A 24,350-nucleotide genomic window follows, 5' to 3' on the forward strand; every position below is an offset into this window, starting at 1 on the left:
GAACACGCTGGTTTGAACATCCTGAGGATATAAAAAATTTTCAAGAGCTGTTTGAACTAGCCTGGAGGAGAAGGGGAAGGTGAAGGAGAAAGGGAAGGTGGAGAAGCAGGGGAAAGTGTCCTCCTTTGTGTTCCCCATAGATTGAATCTCTGAGTTGAAAAGGTAAAGAGTGTCATTATTAATAATTAATAGTTCTGAGATGGCTCCCAGAGTACTGAAATGACGGTAATGCTGAGTACAAATACCAGATTAGTTTCACGGCCAGTAATTTTATCCTATCATAAGCCAGTGTTACAAAGTACAACAAAATTATACCCTTAATCCAGGCCCTGGAGGTGATAAACAGCACAACAGGGATCATACACAGCAAATAAAGTGTTACATAATACAACCCTGAGAACTAGCGCAACAGCTCTGACAGGAAATAAGTCAATATTGTGACCAGCAAGTGTTAAACAATTTCAGAAATGCTTATAACAAATTTGTTTTAACACACTTTTGTCAGATCTGCCATTACATCAACCCTTTGTGTGTTGGATGGGGCGTCATGGTTTAATCAAGCAGGCAACTGAACACCGCACAGACACTTGCTCACCAACCTCCTGCCACAGAGATGGGAGAGAGAACTGGGGGCAGGGGAGGGGAATAAAATTCGTAGGTTGAGATGAAGACAGTTCAATAGGACAGAAAAAGGAGGAGAAATAGTAATAATGATTATGATAATAGTAATAATAGTATACAAAACAAGTGATGAACAGTACAATTGCTCACCTCACCCTGATCAATGTGCAGACAGTTCTTGAGCAGTGGCCACTGTCCAGCTTTCCCCTAGTTTGTATAGTGAGCATGATGCCATATCCCTTTGGCCAGTTTGGGTCAGCTGTACCAGCTGTGTGCCCTGCTGGCTTCTTGTCCCCAGCCTGCTCACTGCTGGGGGTGGGGTGAGAAGCTGAAGATTCTGTGGCTTAGTGTAAACACTGCTTAGCAACAACTAAAACATCCGTGTGTTACCAACATTATTCTCATCCTAAACCAAAACACAGCACTGTACCAGCTAGTAGGAAGAAAATTAACTGTATTCCAGCTGAAACAATTATTCTCTTCATCTTCTTCTCTACTCCAATCACTCAGCTCTTTTTAGTGATTTTGTCTGGGAGGGTTCAGCGAGGTCTGCCGAAGCCGAGCAAAGCAAAGCAAAGTGAGGCAATGCAAAGCAAAGCAAAGCTTTGGATACTGAGGAGGCCCCTCCATCTTCTCTCAACCCAGCATCACAGGCCACTTGCTGGTGGTACGTGCATACTTCAGGAAAACGTGGCAGTTTACACAACAGGTTTGCCCACAGGTGCTGGGCACAGGGTGCGACCATCAGACAAGGAAGAGGCCTCAGCAAGGGGTTGCAGTGGGGCCTCTCCTTGGGGTTCCCAGTCCCTGCACCTCACACAATCAGTGACATCCAACCAAGCAGGCATGTGAGGCCGGGAGCAGGGAGTGGGCATTGTCAGGGTGCAGCACTGTACCCGAGTGTCAGACTTAGTAGATCTTCCTATATAGTGGTGTTCCTCTGGACTCTCTGACCTCACTAATGAACTCTTCCCACTCTGGTTTACCTGGTGTTAGCTCTCCCAGGCCATCACCACAATATGAAGACAAAATCTGAAAAGAAGCAGTATTCTCCTGCTGACAGCTTGCTTTATTTCTGCCTTGAATACCACCTGCTACAAGTATTATTGTAAAAGTGGAATATTGTTTGTTCCCTTTCTTTCCTATGGATTTATTGATTTGTGGCCTACAATTATGCAGGTTTCCTGTTTATTGCATCCCGTGTAGCCACTATGTTATACTGCATTTTACCCATATGATAGATCTGTAGCTCTGTGTATGTTACAAGTGGTATGAGGAGAGTAGAAGCTGCAAGGCAGCTGTGACATGGCCCTGATGGTATCAGAGGGTAATGAGGAGTCACTTGCAGGTTTTTGACTCAGCAAGGCAAGTAAGCTCTCTTGATTCACAGGCTTTAGGAAATTTCCTGAAATTAAGATACTCTTTTTACAGAAAATAAAGGCCATTAATAAAATTTCAAAATTAATGGCTTGCATTCAGTGAAATTTAGAATTCCATCATGTACAAATGTCCAGTTGTTTATAATTTTTTAGTTTTGCTAAATGTTTGGAATTAGTTTGTCAGATTTTGTAAGTATATTATTTTTTGGGTGATGAAATTATGAGCCAGAAATTGATTGTATTACTGCTGTGTATCAATTTCTCATCAACATTTAAAAAATCCAAGAAACTTCAGGATGCTTTTAATAGCTCAACCAAGTTTTCATATATCCTGTGTCTTTGAGCAAGAAAAACAGAGCGAAACAGCAACAGAGAGATATCTGCTAAGGCACACTTTATCATTACATTCAGATAAACAGTACAATTAAATAATGTAGGAGGTTTGTAAAGGTTAGAGAATTAGGGGCTAAGAACCCCTTGGTGATCGGCTGTTTGTTAAGTATTGAAGAGTAACTTTTTGTGATTCTGTTTCTGTAAGCTGAGCCTGTCAAGTGGAGAATACTAGGAAACAGAGCAGTGCTGTGTTTTGTAATTGATGTGCCAAGCCTATTTCTCTATGGAAATGAACAGATTTTTTTTAATTTGCTATTTTATTGTATTTATAATTAGCCGTCTGGAAAAAAAAAGTTCTCTTTTAGCATCTGCAGTGATGCATTGATTCTTTCATTACAGCAAATACACATGACCCCCGGTGTTCAACTGTAAACAATAATAGTTACTGGCTTCATTAGGAAGCCAGCAGATGGCTTATAAGTTCTCATGGTAGCATTTATCCATTTGAGGCTTGCAGTGTGCAAATGTTTGTGTTTTAAACAGGATGAAACAATGTAAAAGGGACTCTGTGCTTTGTTTTTATTAGTAGCAATTCATTTGTTTTTCAGATTTGAATTCAAGTATTTGAGTGCACTGTCAATATTTCCTGGCTGCAGGTAAAATGCTCTCTGGGCCTTACCTCTGCCTCTGTGCCATTTTCTGTACCAGAAGAAATGAGGCTAAGTACCACTTCCAGAGCTTTGACAGAGATGTATTTTTCTTAGCAGGACTCATGTTATAGACCCAACCATGTTTCCTTTCCCCTTCTCCTTTCCCTTTCCTTTCCTCTTCCCTTCCCTTTTCCCTTTCCCTTCACCAGTGGTGCCCCCTTTTATCAGAGAGGCCGTACTGCCCATAGTTTACGCTACACAGACTGGGGATCTGACCATGACAATCATTAGTGCCCTTTTGTCATTCCAAAACATTTACAGGGCCAAATTTTTGTGCGCAGATTTGGAATACCTGATGAATAACAGCTCATTTACTGTCATCACCAGTCTGGTGCCCAGAGTGTGATGAACTTCAGGGAGCTACCCAGATAGGCTGCAGGCAGTTGCAATGATTGTCAAACATAACTGCCACATTTATTATCTCAATAGCCAGAGCTATCTAAAGACCAGTTAATGTTCAATAACATTTAGTAGAGCACAATAGCACTTTTAAAGCAGAGCAGTGCGTGAGACTTTGATGGCTTTTCCTGTACTGCAAATACAGCTCAGACTCTCATTCCTCTTTTCACATACTCAGTTTTGTTGTTAGCTGGAATCAAGCTACATTGTCAAGATGTAGAAGCAGGGGTCTTATATTAAATATGGTGTTAAATACCTTCAGTTCTCTTTGAAAGCACAGACGTGGTGGTGCAAACTCCCTCAAAGAGTTGCACCACTGCGTTACAACTGGATCTGCACATGGAGAAGCCAATAATTACTTCATAATTTGTGTTCATTCAGTATTGGCTGCTCATGGTTTCTTCACATAAGTGTTTGACCATTGGTTTTTACAATATAAAAGTAGAAATCAGCCATTTGTTTTAGAAAGGACAATCAAAAGTAGAAACTTTTTATAGGAAATACCTTATTTTGAGGGTTTAAATGAATCCGACTGCCTGGGTCTCATGTTTCCTTTCTGTACAATAAGAGCATGAGTATCAAGTAGGGAAATTGAAGTAAGCAATGATCTAGTGAATCTTTAGGGTTTCATATTGTATTTTCATTATATTCAGTTTTAAAATTTAAAATTACTTTTGTTTGGAGTGACATCTATATATCCTGGAAGAGGTGTTGGAATTTTGCTTTCAGAGCATGCATTTTCATTTTTTATCCTGTTCTGTTTTATTAAAAATAGTATTTGCATAAAAACTTCCTTTCTTCTAAGCACATCTGCTCTTGCTTCTTCCTCACCTGAAGATCTAACCCTTTGCATTTGACATCTTCAATGAAGAATAAGCAGCAGGAGCTGATGAGCTTTCAAGAAGTAAAGATCCTATTTTCATGCAAATGTACTAGTAATTAAAATCGATGGGAGAAAAGAAAAAGGCAACTCAATATGCAATACCTTCAAATTTAGTTTGAAGTATAATAGTTTTAAACTTTTCCATAAGAACACCCAGATTCTTTAAGTGGTTTCATTTTGAGAACAGTAATAATTGTCATTCAGATTAATGGGTTAGTTTTTCTAATCAAAAGACACCTTTAAAATAAGTTTAGGGGTAATACTAAGAAGTTTTAAAGGTTGGGGGTTTTTTTTCCCTGTGGTTTGAAATAAAGTTAGTTAAATTCCTAAGTAAACTGAAATTGCATTCAAGCCTGTGGGTGAAGTATGGCTGTACTTAAACATTCAGCCTAAGGCCTGCTACAATCCCAACATGACTTCCACTACAGAAAGTATGTCAAGCTGTATCTTCAGCATTTACTGTTGTGTCATTAACCATCTCACTTTCCTGAAGGAAGCAGTTTATTGAAAAACAAAGACTGTTTTTTATTGTTTTACCATTCCTTTCAATCACTTCAAATCTTACAAAATCAAGAAGGAGAAGATACTTTGTGGTAGTAATGCATTCCATAATTCTATCCTTTTAAAATTACTGCAGGAATTCAGAGAGAATTAACTTTCGCCTCAGAGAGACTTAACTTACACCGCTTCTCTTCTCTTCTAACATTTGAGATCTTGAGCATTCTCTATTCTCATGACATGAGCACAATTCCCAATAAAATAAGGCCATTGCCTAAACATTGAACCTAGTTCCATTCATCTTTGAAGCTCTAAGGCTGCAAATTTGGAATGCATAAACAACTTCTGCCATTTTATCTTATGCTATTTAAATTCCTTACTCTGTATGTAGAACTAGTCACAGTTCCCAGGAGATATGTGTGTCTTTATTGATTAGAAGTAAGTTTATTTCTGGTGGGTTTGGAAAGACTGGGCATAATATATATATATATATATACTTATATACATATATATATACACATATATACATATATATATATTTTTTTAAAGCTACATAATTTAGATCACATAGAATAAAGAATTGAAGTATCGATGATGTATTGATTAAGGCTTATGTTTGGATGATGTGGTACAGGAGCTAATAAATAATGTAAGACCACCGTATAGACCGTAGCTGATGACCATTTACTTATAAATGAGCTACCAGTAAGTACATTTAATATATTAATTCTTTTCAATATAATAACAGATAGCAAAGAACTCACAGTAAGTCCTTTTTTTTTAATAGTACAGTGGTGAGATTGCTTCCATTTCTGCTTCTACCCTCATTTCATTTTCACAGCTTCATTCACTACATGCCTATTAAATTTATTATTATATTTCTTCCAACTTACTAGAAAGACATAGAAAATTTCTGGACATTTTGAAAGCTCCATAAAAGAAACAATCAAATGGAAAATTGTCAAGAATAGGATCCCAAGAAACTATTCTCAAATGTATTGGGCCTATTTGTATTCATCATTGTACTCACCAAGAGTAGGAATAATACCACTGATGCCAGTTGTGCTAACTGCAGATTGCTCTATTTTGCATATTCTACCAAAAATGGTTATTAGTATTACAAAATGAGCATTCAAAAGTTAGAAGCTGACAATATTATGAAAAGAAGTGTTAGGAGATTGCTTTAAGGAGGAATAGTAGGGATAATTTGCATATTAATGTGTGGATACAAAATCTGGAAATCTACTGAAGGTGGATACCTGAAAGTCTTTGAGGAAAAATTCTTTATGAAAATATTAGATATGAAGTATAGAGCTAAGATTCATCAGAGCATTTGACAGCATCTTTATATTAGCATCACCCAGTAAGATGCTGAAAATATCTAAGATGTGTTAAGAATTAAGCACAAACAGCCACAAGCTATTTCAAGAGAATCATAAAATAAAACTACGAGCACTGTCTATGCTCACTTAGATAGGTTTAATAACATAGAGGAGCTAAAAAAGTCCAACACAGAATGGGTGAGCATGGCAGAGATTAGTTCATCCCCTTGCTGTGAGAATGATTCGGATGGGACAAGGAGAATGTTTATTTTCTTCTCAGTACCTTGATCTCCAGCAAAAAAACCTGTCGGGAAGGATCCCCCACAATCACTGCTTTCAATCCAATTTTCTCCATAGGCATCTGACATCAGTAGCAAGACACTGCTCTATGTAGTGAAGGTTAGAACTCACTGTGAAAAAAAGACCTATTCTATTCTATTCTATTCTATTAATTTTCTTATGTCACGCTTAGTATCTTGGTATTTGAATTCTTTCAATAGTGATGTATCATTTAACCTCTGTCCTAAAAATACTGGGGAAACACGTATGCATCATTTTGGTTTGTGTCATTGAGGAAGGGTCTGTTTTATGGTGTAGCTGGTCTTGCAGATGAAGCAGAAGGCAGTGACCGTGTGTGATTGTCTTTCCTTTCTGCAAGAATTAATTCTATTTTTATTTCTTTTCCCTATCTCTGTCCCTCTAGAATTTTGTCTGTCATACAGGTAGATTTTATTCTGATAGAGGCTGGCAATAAAGCAACTCTTTCAAGTCATAACCTCACATTATTCATCCTCTAGATTTCAGTTAGCTTAACCTGAGGCTGCAGAATACTGGGATCTCAGATCTTCAGATTTCAAATCAATGAAAAAGCAGTATGAGGAGTGCAGAATGAGTTTTATGTGACCAGAATTTACTCTGATTTTCAGAAGATGAGAAACAGGCTAGAGCATCTGGAAAGGTGCAGGTCTCGCTGTGCTTTGCTGTAATCTAGGTAACTGAAGTAAGAATAAGAAAGCAAGACCATTATCTACAACAAAGAGAACTGCCTGAGAGCAAGCATTAGTCCCAGATGCAAAGATATAAGAATCCACAAACCATCCATAGCTATGGACTGAGCTGGGCACTTACTGCTTATTATGTTCAGAGTAGTGCCTCTGTGAGCTCTTCATGTAGCATCACTTATTTCTTTGCTTCAACTTCAGCCAAATGTTTATTTGGGAGCTGTTGTCAAAAGAATAAGCTATCTTGATTCTAATGAGTATGGTTATATGTGAAGTGTACTTTACACTTGGTGTTGCCTTATCTTCACAGAATCACGGAATCGTTTGGGTTGGAAGGGACCTCTAGAGATCATCTGGTCTGATCCCCCTGCCAAGGCAGGGTGACCTCTGGAGCAGGTTATACAGGAAAATGTCCAGGTGGGTTGAATGTCTCCAGAGAAGGAGACTCCACAACCTCCCTGGGCAGTCTGTTTCAGTGCTCTGCTACCCTCAATGTAATTAAGTTCTTCCTCCTGTTGATGTGGAACTTTGTGTGTTTTAGTTTATGACCATCTTGTCTAACTCTTTCTTCTTTTGCATTTGGAAATTGAAAAGGCAGGTGGGAGACAAAACCCCCATGTGATTTATGTAAATCAAGGATTTGGTAGCAATAGCACTGCTTCCAGTCACTATTCTTGAGTACACACCTTGAGGGTGAGGGGAGAATTCACACTGCAGTACACAAAGTGCGGGGGTATACACACCAATGATGAGTTTAGCATATACTGCACTGGTTAGAGACTACAGCAACAAGGAACATCACTTGATGCTTAATACATACACTTTTGAAATACAGTGCATGAAATCCCTCTTTATTCCCAGAAATACCACAGCAGTCTTCCAACAAGGGCTGTCCTCTACCTCTGTTCCTCTTTCTGATTTTTTGACAATAACTGGAAAATTCTCAGAGTAAAATTCATTTTGCAGTTCCATCAATCTGGTGCATCTGCTGGAATAATTACCAGTTCACTGCATAGACAAACAAGTAAACTGATGGAAAGAAGTGTTAATCTTTGTGTTCCTGAAACAAACTAATATTGTAGTTTTCAGTTCTTGCCATGCTCCTTTGTACTATGAGTCTGGATTTAGCATTCTCCATCTTCTGTACATTGTTTTTGTCCTTTCTAGCTGCTGCCAGATATTGAATGACTAATGGTATTTTACATTCTTACCAAATAGTTTGAACATAATTTAATATAACCATATATCTAATTACCTGATGTTGTAAACTTTTTATTGAACACCACTAGGTCTTTGACACGCTCAGTACAACCCATAATTTAGGGTAGAATCTCTGTTATTTTTTTAACATTCTTACTTTTAACATACTTACTTTTATACATTATAAATTTTCACTTTTATAGCATATGCATACCCACCTTTTTTTCTCCACTGAATTTGAACTGTATTATCCTCATTTCTGTTCATGATCAGCTGTTACCTGTATTCCTCACACATCAATTTGCGCACCTTGAAGCTCTGTCAGTTGTCCAGTGTTTTAGTGTGATGAAGATGTGGATCTAATGTAAGCTTTCTGCATTTGTCATCTTCCTTTCATGTTTTTGGCCATTCTTTGACTTTGAAAGCAAGCCAGTTTGTTGTCCAGTTGACAATTACTTTCTTACCTTCTTACCCTATTCATTAATAATCTATTTGGTACTGGATTAAAAGCTTCCTTGGAATCCAAGTTAACAATATATGCTTCTATACTTTTGTCTGCTTTTGTTGTCATTTTCCCAAAGAAACAAAGCTAGTTTGTTATGCATGATTTCCATTTTGGTAATCTTCACACCAAAATATTAAATATTCTATTTGTGTGGAAGATCTGGGCAGTTTACCAAAATAGAAGTGTTCCTCTTGTATTTTTAGATACCTGTCATAGTGCCATAAGCAATATTTAACATTTTACAGACAGTACAAAAAGCAATGTGTTTGGTACTGTACCCAATGTAAAAATATGTTTTCACATAACAGAAATGAACTACAGCCTAATAGAGAACAAAGTAGATTCCATCAAGAAATACTTTAACATGTCCTGAAACATATATTTTGTGCACAAAAATCTGCCAGTCAAGCTTTTACATCAGTTACAGTTTCAAAGAGTACCCTGGGGTGCGACTCTGTTGCAATGTGAAAACAACAAAAGAAATAGGAGTCTGCAAAAATGTCACAAACACATGAAATCTAAAAAGTACCCATTAAATTTTATGGAAGAAGAATTACTGTTCCAACCTATTAGGCTGTTATATATTTAAAACTGGAATTCCTTTAAAAAGTCTTGTCACTGAAACCCCAATGAATTCCACAGTGATTCATGGTGAAAAGAAGTCTGATTTGAGACTTTTGCCATATGCTGTTTTTTACTTCACTGAAAATTTTGTGGGGATGTTAACGGTAATACAGAACTTGATTAGCAACAGAATTTTTTCTTTGCATACCTTGTATTTCTGTTCTTTGTGATTTTTTTAGTGGATACAGATTTTAAATAATGACAAAAACTAGAGGAAAATGTAAGCATCTTCACTGTTGGCTTCCTGAAATCCAAAAAACAAAGCCTCAGTTTGTGACTCTCCATGAAGAGAAAGTTGTGTTCTATATGCAAAGCATAGTCCCATAAACTTGACCACTACAGCCAGCTGCACAAGTTGGTAGAGCCTTAGAAGACTGGTTCTCCAGCCATTCATGTGACTTAATGATTTTACAACACTGACTGATGGGTCCTAACATTGCTTCTGGAGGGTTTCTGGCCCCTGGACATTGTCCATCGTGACAGTTGATCTCTTGGAGCATGCAAGCCCAAAGCCCCTTGAACCATTACCAGATGGAGTTGTAACTGGGGGCCAAATAGTGAAGTGACAGAGCTGGCATCTCCCTCTACATAATCTTGGACCAGCAGATATCCCTTCTGGCATATTCTCTTTCACTCCCTTCAAAGAGGAAACATAGTTTGTATTGTATGTTTAGGGACTTCGCTGGTCTCTGGGACTGCAGCAGTTCTTCACAACGAACCTTTGTCCCACTAACCATTAATTGTATGGTATCACCAGCACAAACTGTCATCTCATTGTTGGCTCTCATTTTAAATTGATTTATAAATGTACTGGAAAACATAGACAGACCACTGCAAATCTCCACTTTTGACCTCTTTCACTACGAATACTGACCATTTACTCTGATGCTCTCCCTTTTATCTTTTAACCATCCATGCAGTAAGGCTCCCTTTTTAAGTTGTTATTGTTTAGAGAGATGCAGGGTCCTTTAGCCTAATGTTGTTACTAAGGAACCTCTTAAGGCCTGCCCTTTACTCCCAGGGGGTTCCAGTTCTTACTCTCAGTCCCCCCATCCCTGTCAGGATTGTATGAAACAAACTTTAATCATAGCCTAGCCAGAGCTCAGGTTCAAAGAGTGGACCTGGAAGTGGTTTATGGTTAGGCTTGATGATCTTAAAGGTATTTTCTTACCTAAATATTTCTACGATTCTATGAATCCACAAAGAGCAATATAGCAGATATTGCTTCTGAGATATATACATATATATAATAACTTATGATAGGTCTTTTTTTTTCCAGACATTTTCTTCCACATTGAATCAAGACGCACACTCTTTTCAACCACCTTTTCTGAACTTTGTCAAAGACTAACACTGAGCTTAGGCTGAAGCCTCCTAGCATGCTTAAGGCCCCTTGAATAATGCTCTCCCTGGGAATCTCCTGGACACCTGTCCTGCATTTCCTTGGAGTCCCTTTTCTACCCTCAGCCTCATCACCCTCTGTAAGTTTTCTAGTTTTTCAAACCTTAACCCTAGACCTTATGACTAGCCTTAGCCTGAGGCTGGATTCATGCTACTTTCAAATCCTATGTGCTAAAGGGATCATGCCTTAAAATAAGAGGTACAAATGTAGTGCTAATCCTGTTAATGTTTTAATAATCTAATGGTACAATTCACTCCATTAATGCAGAAAAAAACCGTTAACAATACAGCTAAACTTGTTCCTATAAACTTTATTTTTCCTACTCAGTTTCTGTGGTGCAGTGCTCACCTTCTGCATGTCCCAATGGGTCCTAAGGTTGACAACTTCCATCTTCCTTAAAAAGATTGCTTCAGAAATGGACATGTCATTGGCCTCCTGTGTCCTTTGATGGAAAGATGTTGATGTTCACAGTAGGAGTCTCTTTCCCCTCTGACTTGCGATCTGCTTGGGTTTTCTTACAGCAGTTTGCATCCTTCTCATTGGTAAAGTCCGAAATTTTCCCCACAGCCCCTTTCAATGTAAAAAGCCACAGTTACAATGATAGTTATGCTTTTACCATATAAAGTATACACAGACTGTGGTCAACCCATGTAGGTAATATCCTCTTGACCACTAGATGATTGTCACATACACACAAAAGAAAACCCCGAATTAAAATCAGCTCATGTCAAGACAAGCACAGACAGCTCCTGAAGCCCTGCACTATCGTGTCACTGTAGAGTGTCTGGCCTTTTACTTGTATTGACAAAATCCTATTTACTAAGCTACATCTGAAAGCACTGAAAATAACAACACAGTGAATAGTGTCTCATTTTACCAGTAAGAGGCCTTTGCTTTTCTGGGCCTTTTTCTTTATTAGAGAACAAGAGTCACACTCTTTGGAATAATTTTTCCTTAGTCTTGCGCCAAGGCCTATGTCAGACCAGGCTGAACTTGCTTAGGATGCCCTCACATAATGTGCTCCCTGTAAACCAGCACCCCCAAGTCCTGTCTTGGTGGTCTTTTTCTTTTCTACCTTCAGTCTTACCACCCTTGTAGACATTTGGGTTTAGAAAACCCTAATTCTAACCTGAACTCATGTCTTTTGGAAATCAATATCATCACACCCATATAATCCACGTCCTTTTTGGCTCCTTTGAAAAACTTTTATTAGAATTGTAAAGCAGTATCTTCCTCAACAGAATGCTAACTCTTTTCAAATAAATCAGATCTAGCCAGGTATGTCCTGATTCTGTTTCTTATCAAAGCTTCTAGTAATTTGCCCTGTACACATCAGACTTAGAGTCCTACTATTTCCAGATTTTCCCTGGAACCTTTTTAAAAAATCAATTTCGCATCTGCTGCCTTCCAGAAGCAAAGCAATTTTAAGCAATAGGTTAAACCCTGCAGTGAGTAATTCAGCTCTTTTGTCCTTGACTTCCTTCAGAAATTTGGAGTGTATACTATATAGTCCTGGTGATTTTCACTTTATCTGTTTATTCCGTAATCTCTTCAATTTCAGACTGCTCTTCAGATGAGTTCCCTGCCAAGAAGGGTTCTGGTTTTGGAATCTTCCCAGTTCCTTCCACAACGAACACCAATGCAAAGGGTTCACTTAGCTTGTCTGCAATGACCTTGACTTCTCTGAGTACTCTTTTATGCCCTGAAAACAAACTAGCCTTACAGTTTCTGGCAAATTTCCTGCTCCTGATGTGTTTTGTAGTGAAAAGGATTATTAGTTTTGATTCCTTTGTTAGATATTCTTCAGGTGCTTTTTGGTCTGTCTTATTATGTTTTCACATTTAACCTTGCAGAGTTTGTAACTCTTTCTTCTTGTGCCATTTGAACATGACTTCAGCATTTTCTAAGATAGATTTTTGCTTCTAACAGCCTTACTTACCCTGCTGGTTAGTTACACCAGCTTCCTTTGCCCTTTCTGAAGTCTTTCTTAAGAGAAAGTATGTACTTTGGCTATGGTATCATTAAACAGGTTCCTTGGTGCCTGTACAGAGTTGAGACTCTGAGCTGCTCTTCTCTTCGTTTTAACAAACTTCCTCTTTCTTACTTTGTTACTCCTTTTGAATTAAAACAGAGCTGTAGGGAAGAAGTGCCTGGATGTAAGCCCTTAGCTGTTCCTTGACCATGATCTAGTCTAGATGTTTTTGAAGGAGATTCCTGGCAGGGTTCCCTTCCTCGGAGCTGGGTCTGTAGAGAACAAAGAAATTAAAATGTGGGAAGATATGGGGCAATATGTGCTGTTCTAGGACTTTTTGTGTGCTTACTTGCCCTTGCTTTTTTCCCCTAGTCTTACGGATATTTAATTCATGCAGCTGCCCTGCGCTTCCCTCCCTTGTAGCACTATTGGTTTCAGTGAACAATTGTCCCTATTTGTACTTTTTGTGGCACTCTTACTGGCATCGCATCTGGAATGACAATTGTAATGAAAGTGATGCTATGCGCTGTCAGGTAATAGGTATGCCTTGAGCTTCCCTGCTAAAGCACCAGGGACAACTCTTCATGCTACGTGTTCAGTGACCCAGATGTGTCACGAGTGTGGCACACACAGGGCTGGCGGAACCAAAGGGAACAGCTCCGTGTCGAGGCCCCTGTGCAGAAGTAATCACGTGGTTGCAGTGAGACTGAGCAGAAGGAAAGTGTAGGGTTCTCCTCTCGTCAGCCTCATATAAGGGAGCACAAGCCTTGGGTAACTCAGCTGCCAGTCAGGCTCATAGGAAGATCCATTGCTCAGGGTGATGACCTGCTTGTCCAGATGCACCATACCTTTGGGTACAGGGAACTGACTGCCTGGTCTGGGAAATCTGTACCATATTTGTACCATGGCTAAGACACTGCAATTACGGCATGAAAAAATCAACAACTTTTCAAATAATGAGCTGTAAAAATAGTAACAGGCAGGGGTTCTTCTCACTTCCTTTCCATGGCACTTCTTAAGACTTTGTTCTAAGTTTTTTAAACACTCATATTTCTCTGCAAACCAATTCAGAAACCTTTGGAAGACCTTAGGAAAAGATGAAAATACTTCAGCCAAAAGGTGAAATCCAAAAGTTAGAACTTTTCTCTGTGCCCTGGCACTTTCCAAGGGATGGAAACCAGTGAGAAAATTGAAAGCTGGGGTCCTGACTACCATTTTAATTAAAAAAATATTGTCAAATGTTAAAATAAACTTGTAGGATTAACCCATTCTGACATATTCTAAATTTGGGATCAAAGAGATAAGCTCGTCACAGTGGGCTCCCACAGAAGTTGGGGAGATAAAATTCCTGAGGCTTTGATCAGCTTTGGCTCATCCTGAGCTGTCATTCAGTGGTTTATATCGCTGGAATATATAGTCATGGTTACAGTATGTTCCTCCTTTAGTATGCACAGATCTCTGCTCTGCAGAAAGTAAAGTATTTTAAGCTCTTTTGTAAGATCAAGATTAAGATCTTGCATAGCATAGATAGTGGGTTTTATTTATTTATTCTCTAGCAGAGAGGCACCACTGTTACGGGCAGGATTTCTTCTCTGTTGGTTCACTGGCTGTATCCCACTTCCTGCACTATCCATTTTGAGCTATAGCTATCTTACTTATTTTTGTTCTGTGCATTAGTATTTGCCAGCGGGTGGTCATGAGTACAACAGAAATTCTGTGCAAGCATCTGGTACTTCTGACAAGGTTTTCTTGGTCCTGCTGCTGTTGAATTATCAGGAGAATAGAGCAGAAAAACATTTTTAGAAAGCTATGTTTGATGCCAAGTGAAAACAAAGACTACCTCTATCAAGAAACCTTTCTTTCCTGGGTACCTGATGCACTAAAACTAGCTAGATATAAATGGTTTATTAATATTTTTTCAGCTTCAGGCTTTGAGAATAAAAGCATTATCTCTTACAGACCGTAGTAGTTCTCATACAATCCGCAGCTCATTTCAGCAGCTATCACCTTTCATTTGTCAGCTCAGAAAAATTGACAAACTCAATCCAATGTCTGTTATTGACTGCAAAAGCTGCTATTTTCCTGGTAATTATCTTAGTTCATGCCACAAGTCTGAATTTAAGTGCATAATTCAAATTCTTTTGAAGTTATATGAGTGTTAGCTGTTTCATTCCTCTGTGTCATGCTTGACAAATTTGGGCCTTATTTAACATTTCTAATTATTTTTTTTTATCTTCAAGGAAATTATTCTTGTCAAGTCATTCCATTAAAACATAGTTTTGGAGCTAGAATTTACTCATGGAAACATATTGTTATCTTTGCATAAGCAAAATTTATGAGTTCAGCTCCTTTCCCCAATAGATTAAAATTTGACTTTCTTTCCATTGTGATTTTAGAGGCTTTCAGATTCACTTAGTTCACTTTCAAAAAGTCGTTAAAATTCACTTTTTATCTACAAAACCTAGAAAAAATGTGGGGGCTTTGTAAATGAAAACTCATATTTTCAGACTAAGATTTATTGGCTCCACCTTTTGGAAAACCATGAGCTATCAGAAGCTTTGGAACAAAATAATCAGAAGTAGTAATTATGAAAGCACCATGGAGGAAGAGCTTTGATAAACAAATAGTATAATAGTAACTGAGGGGACAGAGGAAATTCATGTTTGATAAATTGCACTTTGAAGTTTATCTGGAGTTGCGTTTCTTCACAAAATTGAGGGCACTATTACTTTTTTACAAAAATTGATGATTTTCTAAATTTGGAATCAATTCGGAAGAATATGGCCAGAGAGGCTGCTCTGTCATTAAAAGACTGAAAAAGACTGCTTTTTAATTATGAAAAATCTAGAAAGATAGCATTCTAAACATGCTAAACAGTAGCCACACCATAAGGTGAACTTTATTTGGATAAAAAAAGAATTTTAATTCTAGATTGATCTTGAAATGTAGGCTTGTAAACTGTAGAAGTGTTCAAACAGTCCAGAAAATGAGTGAGGTAGATGACATGATGAAAAATAAGGGAAAGGTCAGCTTGGACTAGGACAGATCATAAGACTGCAAAAAACTGTGTTAATATAGTATGTATTTATGTTAATATAATATATATAATATGTAATGGTCAGTTTTAACCTAGTGATAACAAACTTTTCTTTATATTTAAATAAAGTTTTGAAAAGACAGGATAACTTAATAAATTTTTTACTTCGCCTCTGTAGGTGACATATGACTGTAATTGTAAATGGTTGGGTATCAATATTGTTTGCTTGACGGATAAGAGGTTGAACACTATAAAGGGCAATAACCTGAAATGGGGTTATAGTTCCAGACAATTTTTTTCAGCTGATTTCTACAAATAGGAAATACCACAGACTACACAAATCTGAGACTCCAGCAATCTACTGCCTGCCCACTGAAATATGTGTAAACACTGTATGGAATACATTAATGAAATAAAACATCTGTGGGTGTAGTTTCTGCTCATGCTTAAGGCAATTTATGTTTGTTTTATATCTTGAATTGTGAGAGTTTGAGTCCCTCATACTAGTATTGAGTTCCTTTAATAATATCTAACCTTGCTATTCTTATTATTCACGTAACAGCATAATTTTTTTTTAAGTTCTGTATAGGTCTTGCCTCTTAAGACATCTTTCAGACATGAGTTTACAGGCTAATTATGTATCAAAAATTTTTTTTATCATTATTATATGTATAATTTTTTTGTTTCTCTGTGTCTTACATTATAAAAAGAGGTAAATAAAGATAAATATTTTACCCAGTCAAAAAACATTATATATGTCTGCTACGGTAGTATGTCCTCATATCTCCATTTTTCCTCTAACATGGAAGCATCTTATTGCCTTTGCTGCTCCTCCGTATTGTTTCACCTTCTGTTGTATTCTTTCAAATCCTGGTAACACAGTATTAAAGAGATGCTGATGGAAATGTCTCATATTGCAGTGTTTCAGAATAGAACAAAAAGCAAAGATATTTTGTTTTTAATAATGTTCAGAGAATATGAATTTCACCATATGTTTTGGCCAACAAATCTAATTCTTGGTATTCTTCTCAGGACTGGATTTATGTGCAATTGTCCACTAGAGTGCAGGCTGAGACCAACAAACTCATTTTGTTCCTGTCATAAACTGACTTTGAACCCAGGTGCCTTAATGTACATTGTTAGTACATTAAAGCACTGCACCTTCCAGCTTCAGCTCTGAGTATATATACTGCTATCAAATTTGATGGATATAGCTTGTGAAGCTTAGTGACCTAGGGTGGTGATAATAAAGTATTCTGGAACCTGGATAACATTTTATTCTGTCACTATGGTTTTTTTGCTCTGGTGACATCAACTAATTTGTAGTGCTTTGTAGGAAATTTCTGTATCCAGCTTTTTAGCCGGAGTCTCTGTTTCCTTACACTGCTCTTACTCCTTTCTGTCAGAATGAATTTCTTTCAGAGACAAAATATTGCTCAATATTGATCCCAGTGTGCTAGGTAATTTCAGGTTCTTGTACTGTAGATCAGCCGAAGTGCTGTTCAAAATATTGAAGAATTTTCTAACACAAAATGCACAAATAAATTGACCCATATAATATCTCCCAACAAGAATCCTCTGTTGTCTAATCCTTTAAAAGACCATTAAAGTCAATTTAGCAGACTTTGCATAAAAACATTTTTATTCTAAAAAGTTGTCCTAATAAGAGTAGCCAGTTTTCACAAAGTTCATAAAATTCTTGGGATTTTTGACCTGTTTCTTATTTTTGCCTGTGTAGGACATTCATCTTCTGTGGAAAAATGCTCACCCTGGAGGACATATATACCAGCAGAGTGATTTGGAGTTCTTCTTAATATCCCTATAGAACCTATTGAAGTTTTTGTAGAAGTAATAGGGAGGTTTTTAGTTTACTTTCCTGTAAAGGAGGAATATCACATATCTGTTCCCTTTTGCTTCCTCAGTTTTGAAAAAAATAAGGCACATCTGTTATTTAATTTTTTTATCTCCCTAGGCTGCTGTGAAGGCTGACTTCAAAAGACAGTTTTTCTTCAGTACTTTGAACCCTAAAAACATTCTGTTGTATTCTGAGAAATAAGAATTGGATAAATCTAACTAATGTCTGTCTTCCCTTTCCACAGTCTATAGCCCATCCACTTTCGAATTCCTTAATGATCCCTGCTTCAAAAATCACATCCTGCTCTTTGCCTTCTTTACCTAATCGTCTCTTTTGCATAGCACAAAGCTGCTGTGGCTCCTTGCTAGAGCTCCTCATTTACCATATGCTGTCTTTGCCATCTAAGTCAATGTCTTCCTAATGTGGATATGTTTTTATTTATAATAAAAAGTTTTAAAGTTTTAAAATTACAATGGCATAAAAAATATGGATACAAACTGAAAGATAAAAAAATAATCTTAGTAGTAGCAAGTGCTCAGCTTGGGCTATTTCAGTCTGAACAAATCATGTTTGTCTGATGTAGACAACTAAAAGCACAATCTCATAATAGGAAAGTGCCAGGAAATGTTGAAAAGGAATCATGCTGTCAACTCTGCTTACGAAATAAATTAGGTTTACTAATGGTTATATTTCCCCTCATATCTACAGAGGGAGAACAGAGTTCCTGTTCTTCCAAGTTAGGATGTCAAATGTATTTCCTGACAGCTCCAGCTCGCTTTTCATTATTGATAAGTTAGAGCAGTGTGGCTGTTAGCTGCTCTCGTGTAATTAGTTCAATGAGTTTAGGAAACAGCCAGAATGTAAAAGAGATGAAAAGAAGTCACATATAGAATGATAGTGGCACCTGAGCTCCCTCTGCCCTGATGCCAATCTAACACTCAGGATGTTACAAAATGAAGGCATCGTGCCTTGTGTCTCACAGTTCTCTTGGTGTTAAGTCCTAGAGACAGAGCAGTTATCCTCCTACTGATGAAGGAAAATACCCTTGATGCTAATTTGGGGAATTGAGCATATTGGCAATTTGAAAGGCAAGTAGGTTGAAGGGATTTCATCATGCTGACGTGAGATACAGGACAAGCCCAGAGTGAGTAGAGCAGTTCATTTTGGGGTTTTTTTTTAACTTAGTTTAATTTTGCTAGTGTATCTGAGAATCCTGAGATATTGTCTTCCCCCCCCCCCCCCCAATCCACAGGTTAGCTGAAAGGGTCATTCATCTCTTATCACAGAATGGATTTAGCACATTTACTTAAAACCTTCAATGCTAAATCCCATATAAAGATGTAAGAAAATGATTCTGTATAGCAGGTCTTGTATGAAAATTAACACACTGTAATAATGAAATCTAAAGATACAGTTAAGATAAATGACAGGAAATTATACATAAAAATAGGAAAATTCTCTATAGAGGAAATCTAAAGCTTATCATAAACAAAAAAAATTTGAGAGAAACAAGAAGCTTGAACAGAAATTCCACTGAGGTTAAAAAAGACAAGCATAAGTGGAATTTGTAGCAGGAGAAGAAAAGGAAAGACTACTAACAGCAAACTAGTTTGCCCAGATACGAAAGGATATGTGTATTTGATCTAATTTGTATGGAAAAGTAAAGATTTCTGTCTTCAGAATGTGTCTTCTGTAATGATTACAGATAACGTTATTTTCCAGTTGGAGTTTCTGCAAGTTGGTGCACTGCAAGAGATTTTGGGACTTAGGGAAAATTCATGGATGTAGTATGAAAAGCTACTACATCATCACAGGAAAATTTTGCCAAATCAGAAGGGGTGGAAATAGAAGATAATCTTCTTAGATATTAAAAATAGCCTTGAAATATAAGGGGAAGGTAACAGAAGAAATAGAAAGCTGTGAAGTATGTAGGCAGCTGCTGAGTCCAGAAGCAGCATGCCAAGAAAGTGAAATTTTATACTGAAAGCAGAAAATAAATTTCTCACTTCTAACTAGGGAATATCTGTGATCATCACTATTATGGGTGGACAAAGAAGGTAATTCATGTTTTGGAAGGAATCACTAGGATTGCCAGAAGACTTGAAGTCTGAGACTTTGTGTCTCAGTTTACTTTCCAAAGGACAACTTAGCAAGAATATCTGTGATTTCCGTTTCTGGATGGAGATAGGAAAAAAGATCACATCCAATATCTTCCATTTTTCTAGCACCCATCTTTGTCCTGTTGTCCTGGTTTTAGCTGAGATAAAGTTACATTTTTTTCCTAGTAGCTGGTACAGTGCTGTGTTTTGGATTCGGTATGAAATTGTATGAGATTGCATAAAAAGGGGAATCTGGATGCAAGGACAGGTATGAATGGAAAAGGAATTTCAAAAGTAGAAGGCTGGTCAGAGACAGATACAAACATTAGGAAAAAACAGAGAAAACATCAGCAAATAACACACAACATACAGATAGAGCAAATCTAGCTGGAGAATATACTGATGCCAAAGAAAGAATGAGGTGTTCAAGGTACTGCAAAGACAGTATCTACCTAAACTAGAACCATCAGTATGAATAAAACAAGAAAACAGTCAAAATTAGGAAGTCACCATATGTCCATAAAATTTTTATGTGAGATGAAAAATAGTGTACTTCTAAAAATTGATCAGAAGACTGTTTAAAGAGTATTATTTATATACTAATTTCTGACCCTGGTCAGAATAATGTGGAAAAATTCTGGATTTAGGGAATTTTGCAGAATTTTGTCTGGAAGATTGAGAATGTGATACTCAAAATAGTATCTCACTTAGACAGGAAGGAAGAAAACTTAAGTCTAGCACTAGACTCTAGTTTTCAAGAAACAGATGTTATAGAAAGGTAACATAATAAACAAGCCGTCAAAATCTAAGAATAGAGAAGAGTAATGATTTCCTATTGGGCCATGAAAAGCAGAGAAATACCTTAATATTGGCTTTATTGATCCTGACAGATACTCACCATACACAAGAATCTCTTGCATTCAGTGTTTACAAATCTGTAAAAAGGTAGGCATCTAAACACAGATTTCAGTGTCCTGAATTTTGGCACCTGAATTTGAAAATACTGAACTTGCAACAGGCTTCCATCTGCACCATAATTACCATGATATCACCCTATTTGGTTTTAATCAAAGGCTGGTAACAAGTTGCATTTCTTACCATCTTTATTAATAAGTAGTTCCAAAATTCTATAATATGAAGAGTTACATGCTAAAGTTAAAAATCGTATAATAATTCTGACACATATCTAAAATATGCTTCCTATATAAAATGCTACAATGTAAAAATCTAACAGTTTATTGCAGCCTCTTAATGGGCTGGTTTGCTAACAAGCTTCTGCAGCTAACCCTGTTTAGGTCTTCTGCAAAGGGGTTCCAGAATAGGACTTTGTTCACAGTGCAAACCTGACATTGCAACAAATATTATTTGAGCAGTGAGGAAGCCATAACTTCAAATTCTTTATTAGATTATAAATAGAAATTCAGAACTGCAGCATATACCAGAAAGTGCATTTGTATTTAATATGTTCCTCAGACTGTAAGCAAGTATAGATGGAAATGTTTAACACAGGTAGAAATTCCTATTTGTAAAAAATATTTAGAAGATGAGTCTTTCCTAAAAAATAATGTTCTCTAGATATGAAAATTATTCTGTCCATGAGCAATTACTTCTCTGTAAGACAGAGAAGATATAAAGGCATACTGTCATATTTATTTGTTTGTCTTTCTCTTCAAACCTAGTAATTAGTTCCTGAAAAATTAATTCTCTTAGAGAAAAAGACAACAGCTCATTAGCAATTTCTTTTTACTTTTCCCTTAAGTTTTGAGAGTGATTTCAGGGTGGACTACCAAATTGCATGCTCCATATTCTGGCAAATAGCAAACATTATTCTCTGAGCAACAACTTATACATATGGTACATTTGGGGAGAGATGTTGCTTGCCAGCAAAGTTAAAAGAGTCTGTTGGCAAGAAGCAAGAAAGTGGGGAGTGGGGTCTGTAACCTGGGGGTTCCCCAAACTCAACTTCATTTCCTATTATCAAAATTGACAAAAGGTAGATGTGAATGTTTCATAAGAAGTAAGCTAAAAATATAAGCAACTTGACAGATGGTTATATATTTAGCTTGTCTTTCAAACTTGTATCACTTTTTGTTAATAAGAGCATCTAAAGTATTTGTAATCAGCTCAGATTGTTTATTGACATCTATCCAGCAAAGTCATGATAGTCCACGCTCAGGACCTTGTTAGGAAATGAGACACAAACAAAAATAACTTGTGAAAGATTACCTGAGATACTCGAGGCTTTTTGACATACATCCTCCTTCTATGGAACAAGAGAGGAACGTGCAAGGACAGGACTAGGGTGTCAGATATGAATTTAAAAGAAATTCGGCCTATTTGAATGCATGACTGTCTTAACAGGGGTTTTGAGTTAGAGCCCTCTAGTTCTGTCACAGAGAATGGTTCTGAGGCAGATGAAAGGTTCAAATAAGCTTCTAGATCTCAGAGTTAATGGAGAGGAGGATGCAGACAGCTGATCCAGGGTAGCTGCTGCTTTTGCAAAGCAGGCAGATGCCAAAGAAATCTTATGGAACCTGCCAGGCAGCATGACTTTGCCCCACACCTGCAGTAAGTCAAGTTACCTACCCTCAGCACAACCCTGTGTTTAGAACACAGGATCCTGGCCCAAATCTTACCTAGTCCAGGTGTACCTTTCTTCCCATGTGTGCTTGAAGAAAGAGGCTGTTATGTCAGTACAGTAGTACACCGTCAGAAGAACAGTCACAACTTGGCCACGAGAGAATTTTCCAGTATAGTTCTTTGAAAACCTAGGGGAAATAAAAATGTAGCAAGGTTTCCAGAAGAAGTGTCATTTAGCAACATTATAGGAGTCTACTAACTAAAATTCCACCAAAAGTTTTCCTCCTCAGGCCATATATCACTGCTGTATTATAAGTAGTAGTAGTAGATGTTATGGTTTATCATCAGAATCCTAATTATGAAAAATAACAAATTTGGCATGGGTAATTGTAGTGTTAGGATTTTAATTCATACTTTAAGAGTGCAGAAACAGATATACAGATAGTAGAAAACTTTTTGAACTGAATTATGCTATTTTATCCAGATAATTGAGTGCTCTTTAACTCTCTTTGTGATCAACCATAGTCAGGCCTTTCATTTCACCTTCAGGCTTATGCTTTCCTGAGTGATGCTACTTTCATTAAATTTGTTTTCTTTTTCTTGCATTTAAATAGTTCCTTTTTGTTCATTAACAAACCATACATGAGCATTTGTTGTCCATATGAAATTATGCCAATAGAAGTCTTGCAAACTGAAATAGCTATATGTTTTCCCACTCTGAGGGCTGGAAAATTTGTCAGTTGAAGTATAACAGGTTGCTTTTGCCAAGTTTTCTGGTTACAGCTGAATAGGAATATCTGTGAAATTAAGTAACATTTTCATATTTGATGGTTTGTCAGTTGTTTTAAAAAAAGCTAACTGATACAGCAATCTTAGTATGAAAACATATTAGCAATGTGTTCCTCTGTGTTGATCACTGAAGGACCTCTCTGTTTTGGCATAGCTTCAAGAATAACTATGAGCATGGCAGGTTCCTTGGCTTAGCCATCTTCTTGCACACATTGGTGTAGTAAGGTGCCCACTTGTGCAATTTGCTGTGCATATAGTCAGTGAGGGGGAACTATAAAGACAGCTTCTGAGATAGGACTGCTGTGTACCCGGTTTCCCAAAAATGTCCTGTTTTTCCAACCTGAAGCATCCTCCTGGATGAAGAGGAAGATTTTTGACCAGGCTGCAGGAAACCATTCTCTCAGCCATGTCTGTTGACCACATTCTGATCAGTGGTGCAGTTCACATGCAGTGTGAACCCACGGCTTGCGCACACAACCGCCTCTTGGGGATGCTCTCAAAGGCAAGTGTTTTCTTTTTGTCCATCACTGAGTTTGCTGCCCCTGTCACTGCCTCCAGTGGGAACCGAATTGGTCACGTTCGGCTGGGTTTGGGCAGTCTTCGCTTGATGCCTCGCAGCCCCGTGGAGCGAACATGTGTACCTTGCTCCCATTTGAGTGCTTCAGTAAAGGCATGCCCTTAGTGGCAGCCAGCTAGCCAGGGTAGGCAGCTTCTCACAGAAGGAACACAAACACACCATACCAACATTTAATATTTATTATCATACCTCTTATTTTGCACTATAATGGGTTATATATGTGTATGTTCAGCTACCTGTGCATCCTGGGAGACTTCTAAGACCTGGCAGCAGCTGGAGGTATTAATAAACCATAACTCAATTTCCACATCAATTTTACATCCAGAGAACAAATAAAAACTCCGATTTTTAGACGTTTTAATATGTTAATGTCAAGCTTTAATAAATAGCATTTACCTTACGAGCGCGAGCTGGGCAAAAACCCGCAGGCTTGTGTCAAAGCATAACATTAGAAGCAACATCTGTCAGAAAATTGAACAGACATTCAAGTAACTGGTTTATAGTGTCGCGGAGGCTCGCAGCAGTCCGGGCCAGCGGGATGAGCTCCGGGGCGCTGCGGGCGCA

The 24,350-nt window shown here is 37.6% G+C and overlaps 1 protein-coding gene across 4 annotated transcripts in view; it reads left to right on the forward strand.

Annotated features, from left to right (window-relative positions):
• The window catches only part of DCTD (dCMP deaminase), a 58,873-nt gene that overhangs the window by 15,400 nt on the left and 19,123 nt on the right, over positions 1-24,350 (forward strand). The window contains exon 1 of one of the 4 annotated variants that reach the window (XM_017744332.1): positions 7,541-7,563. The exons of the other annotated variants lie outside the window; for them this stretch is intronic. Within the exon in view, the coding sequence (XP_017599821.1) occupies positions 7,556-7,563 (8 nt within the window). The 5' untranslated portion in view covers positions 7,541-7,555. Of the gene's footprint in view, positions 1-7,540; positions 7,564-24,350 lie in introns of those variants that run through there. 4 annotated transcript variants of the gene reach the window in all.

The sequence above is a fragment of the Corvus brachyrhynchos genome, unplaced genomic scaffold (assembly GCF_000691975.1).
Source record: "Corvus brachyrhynchos isolate BGI_N302 unplaced genomic scaffold, ASM69197v1 scaffold17, whole genome shotgun sequence".
In the NCBI taxonomy this organism is placed as follows: domain Eukaryota; kingdom Metazoa; phylum Chordata; class Aves; order Passeriformes; family Corvidae; genus Corvus; species Corvus brachyrhynchos.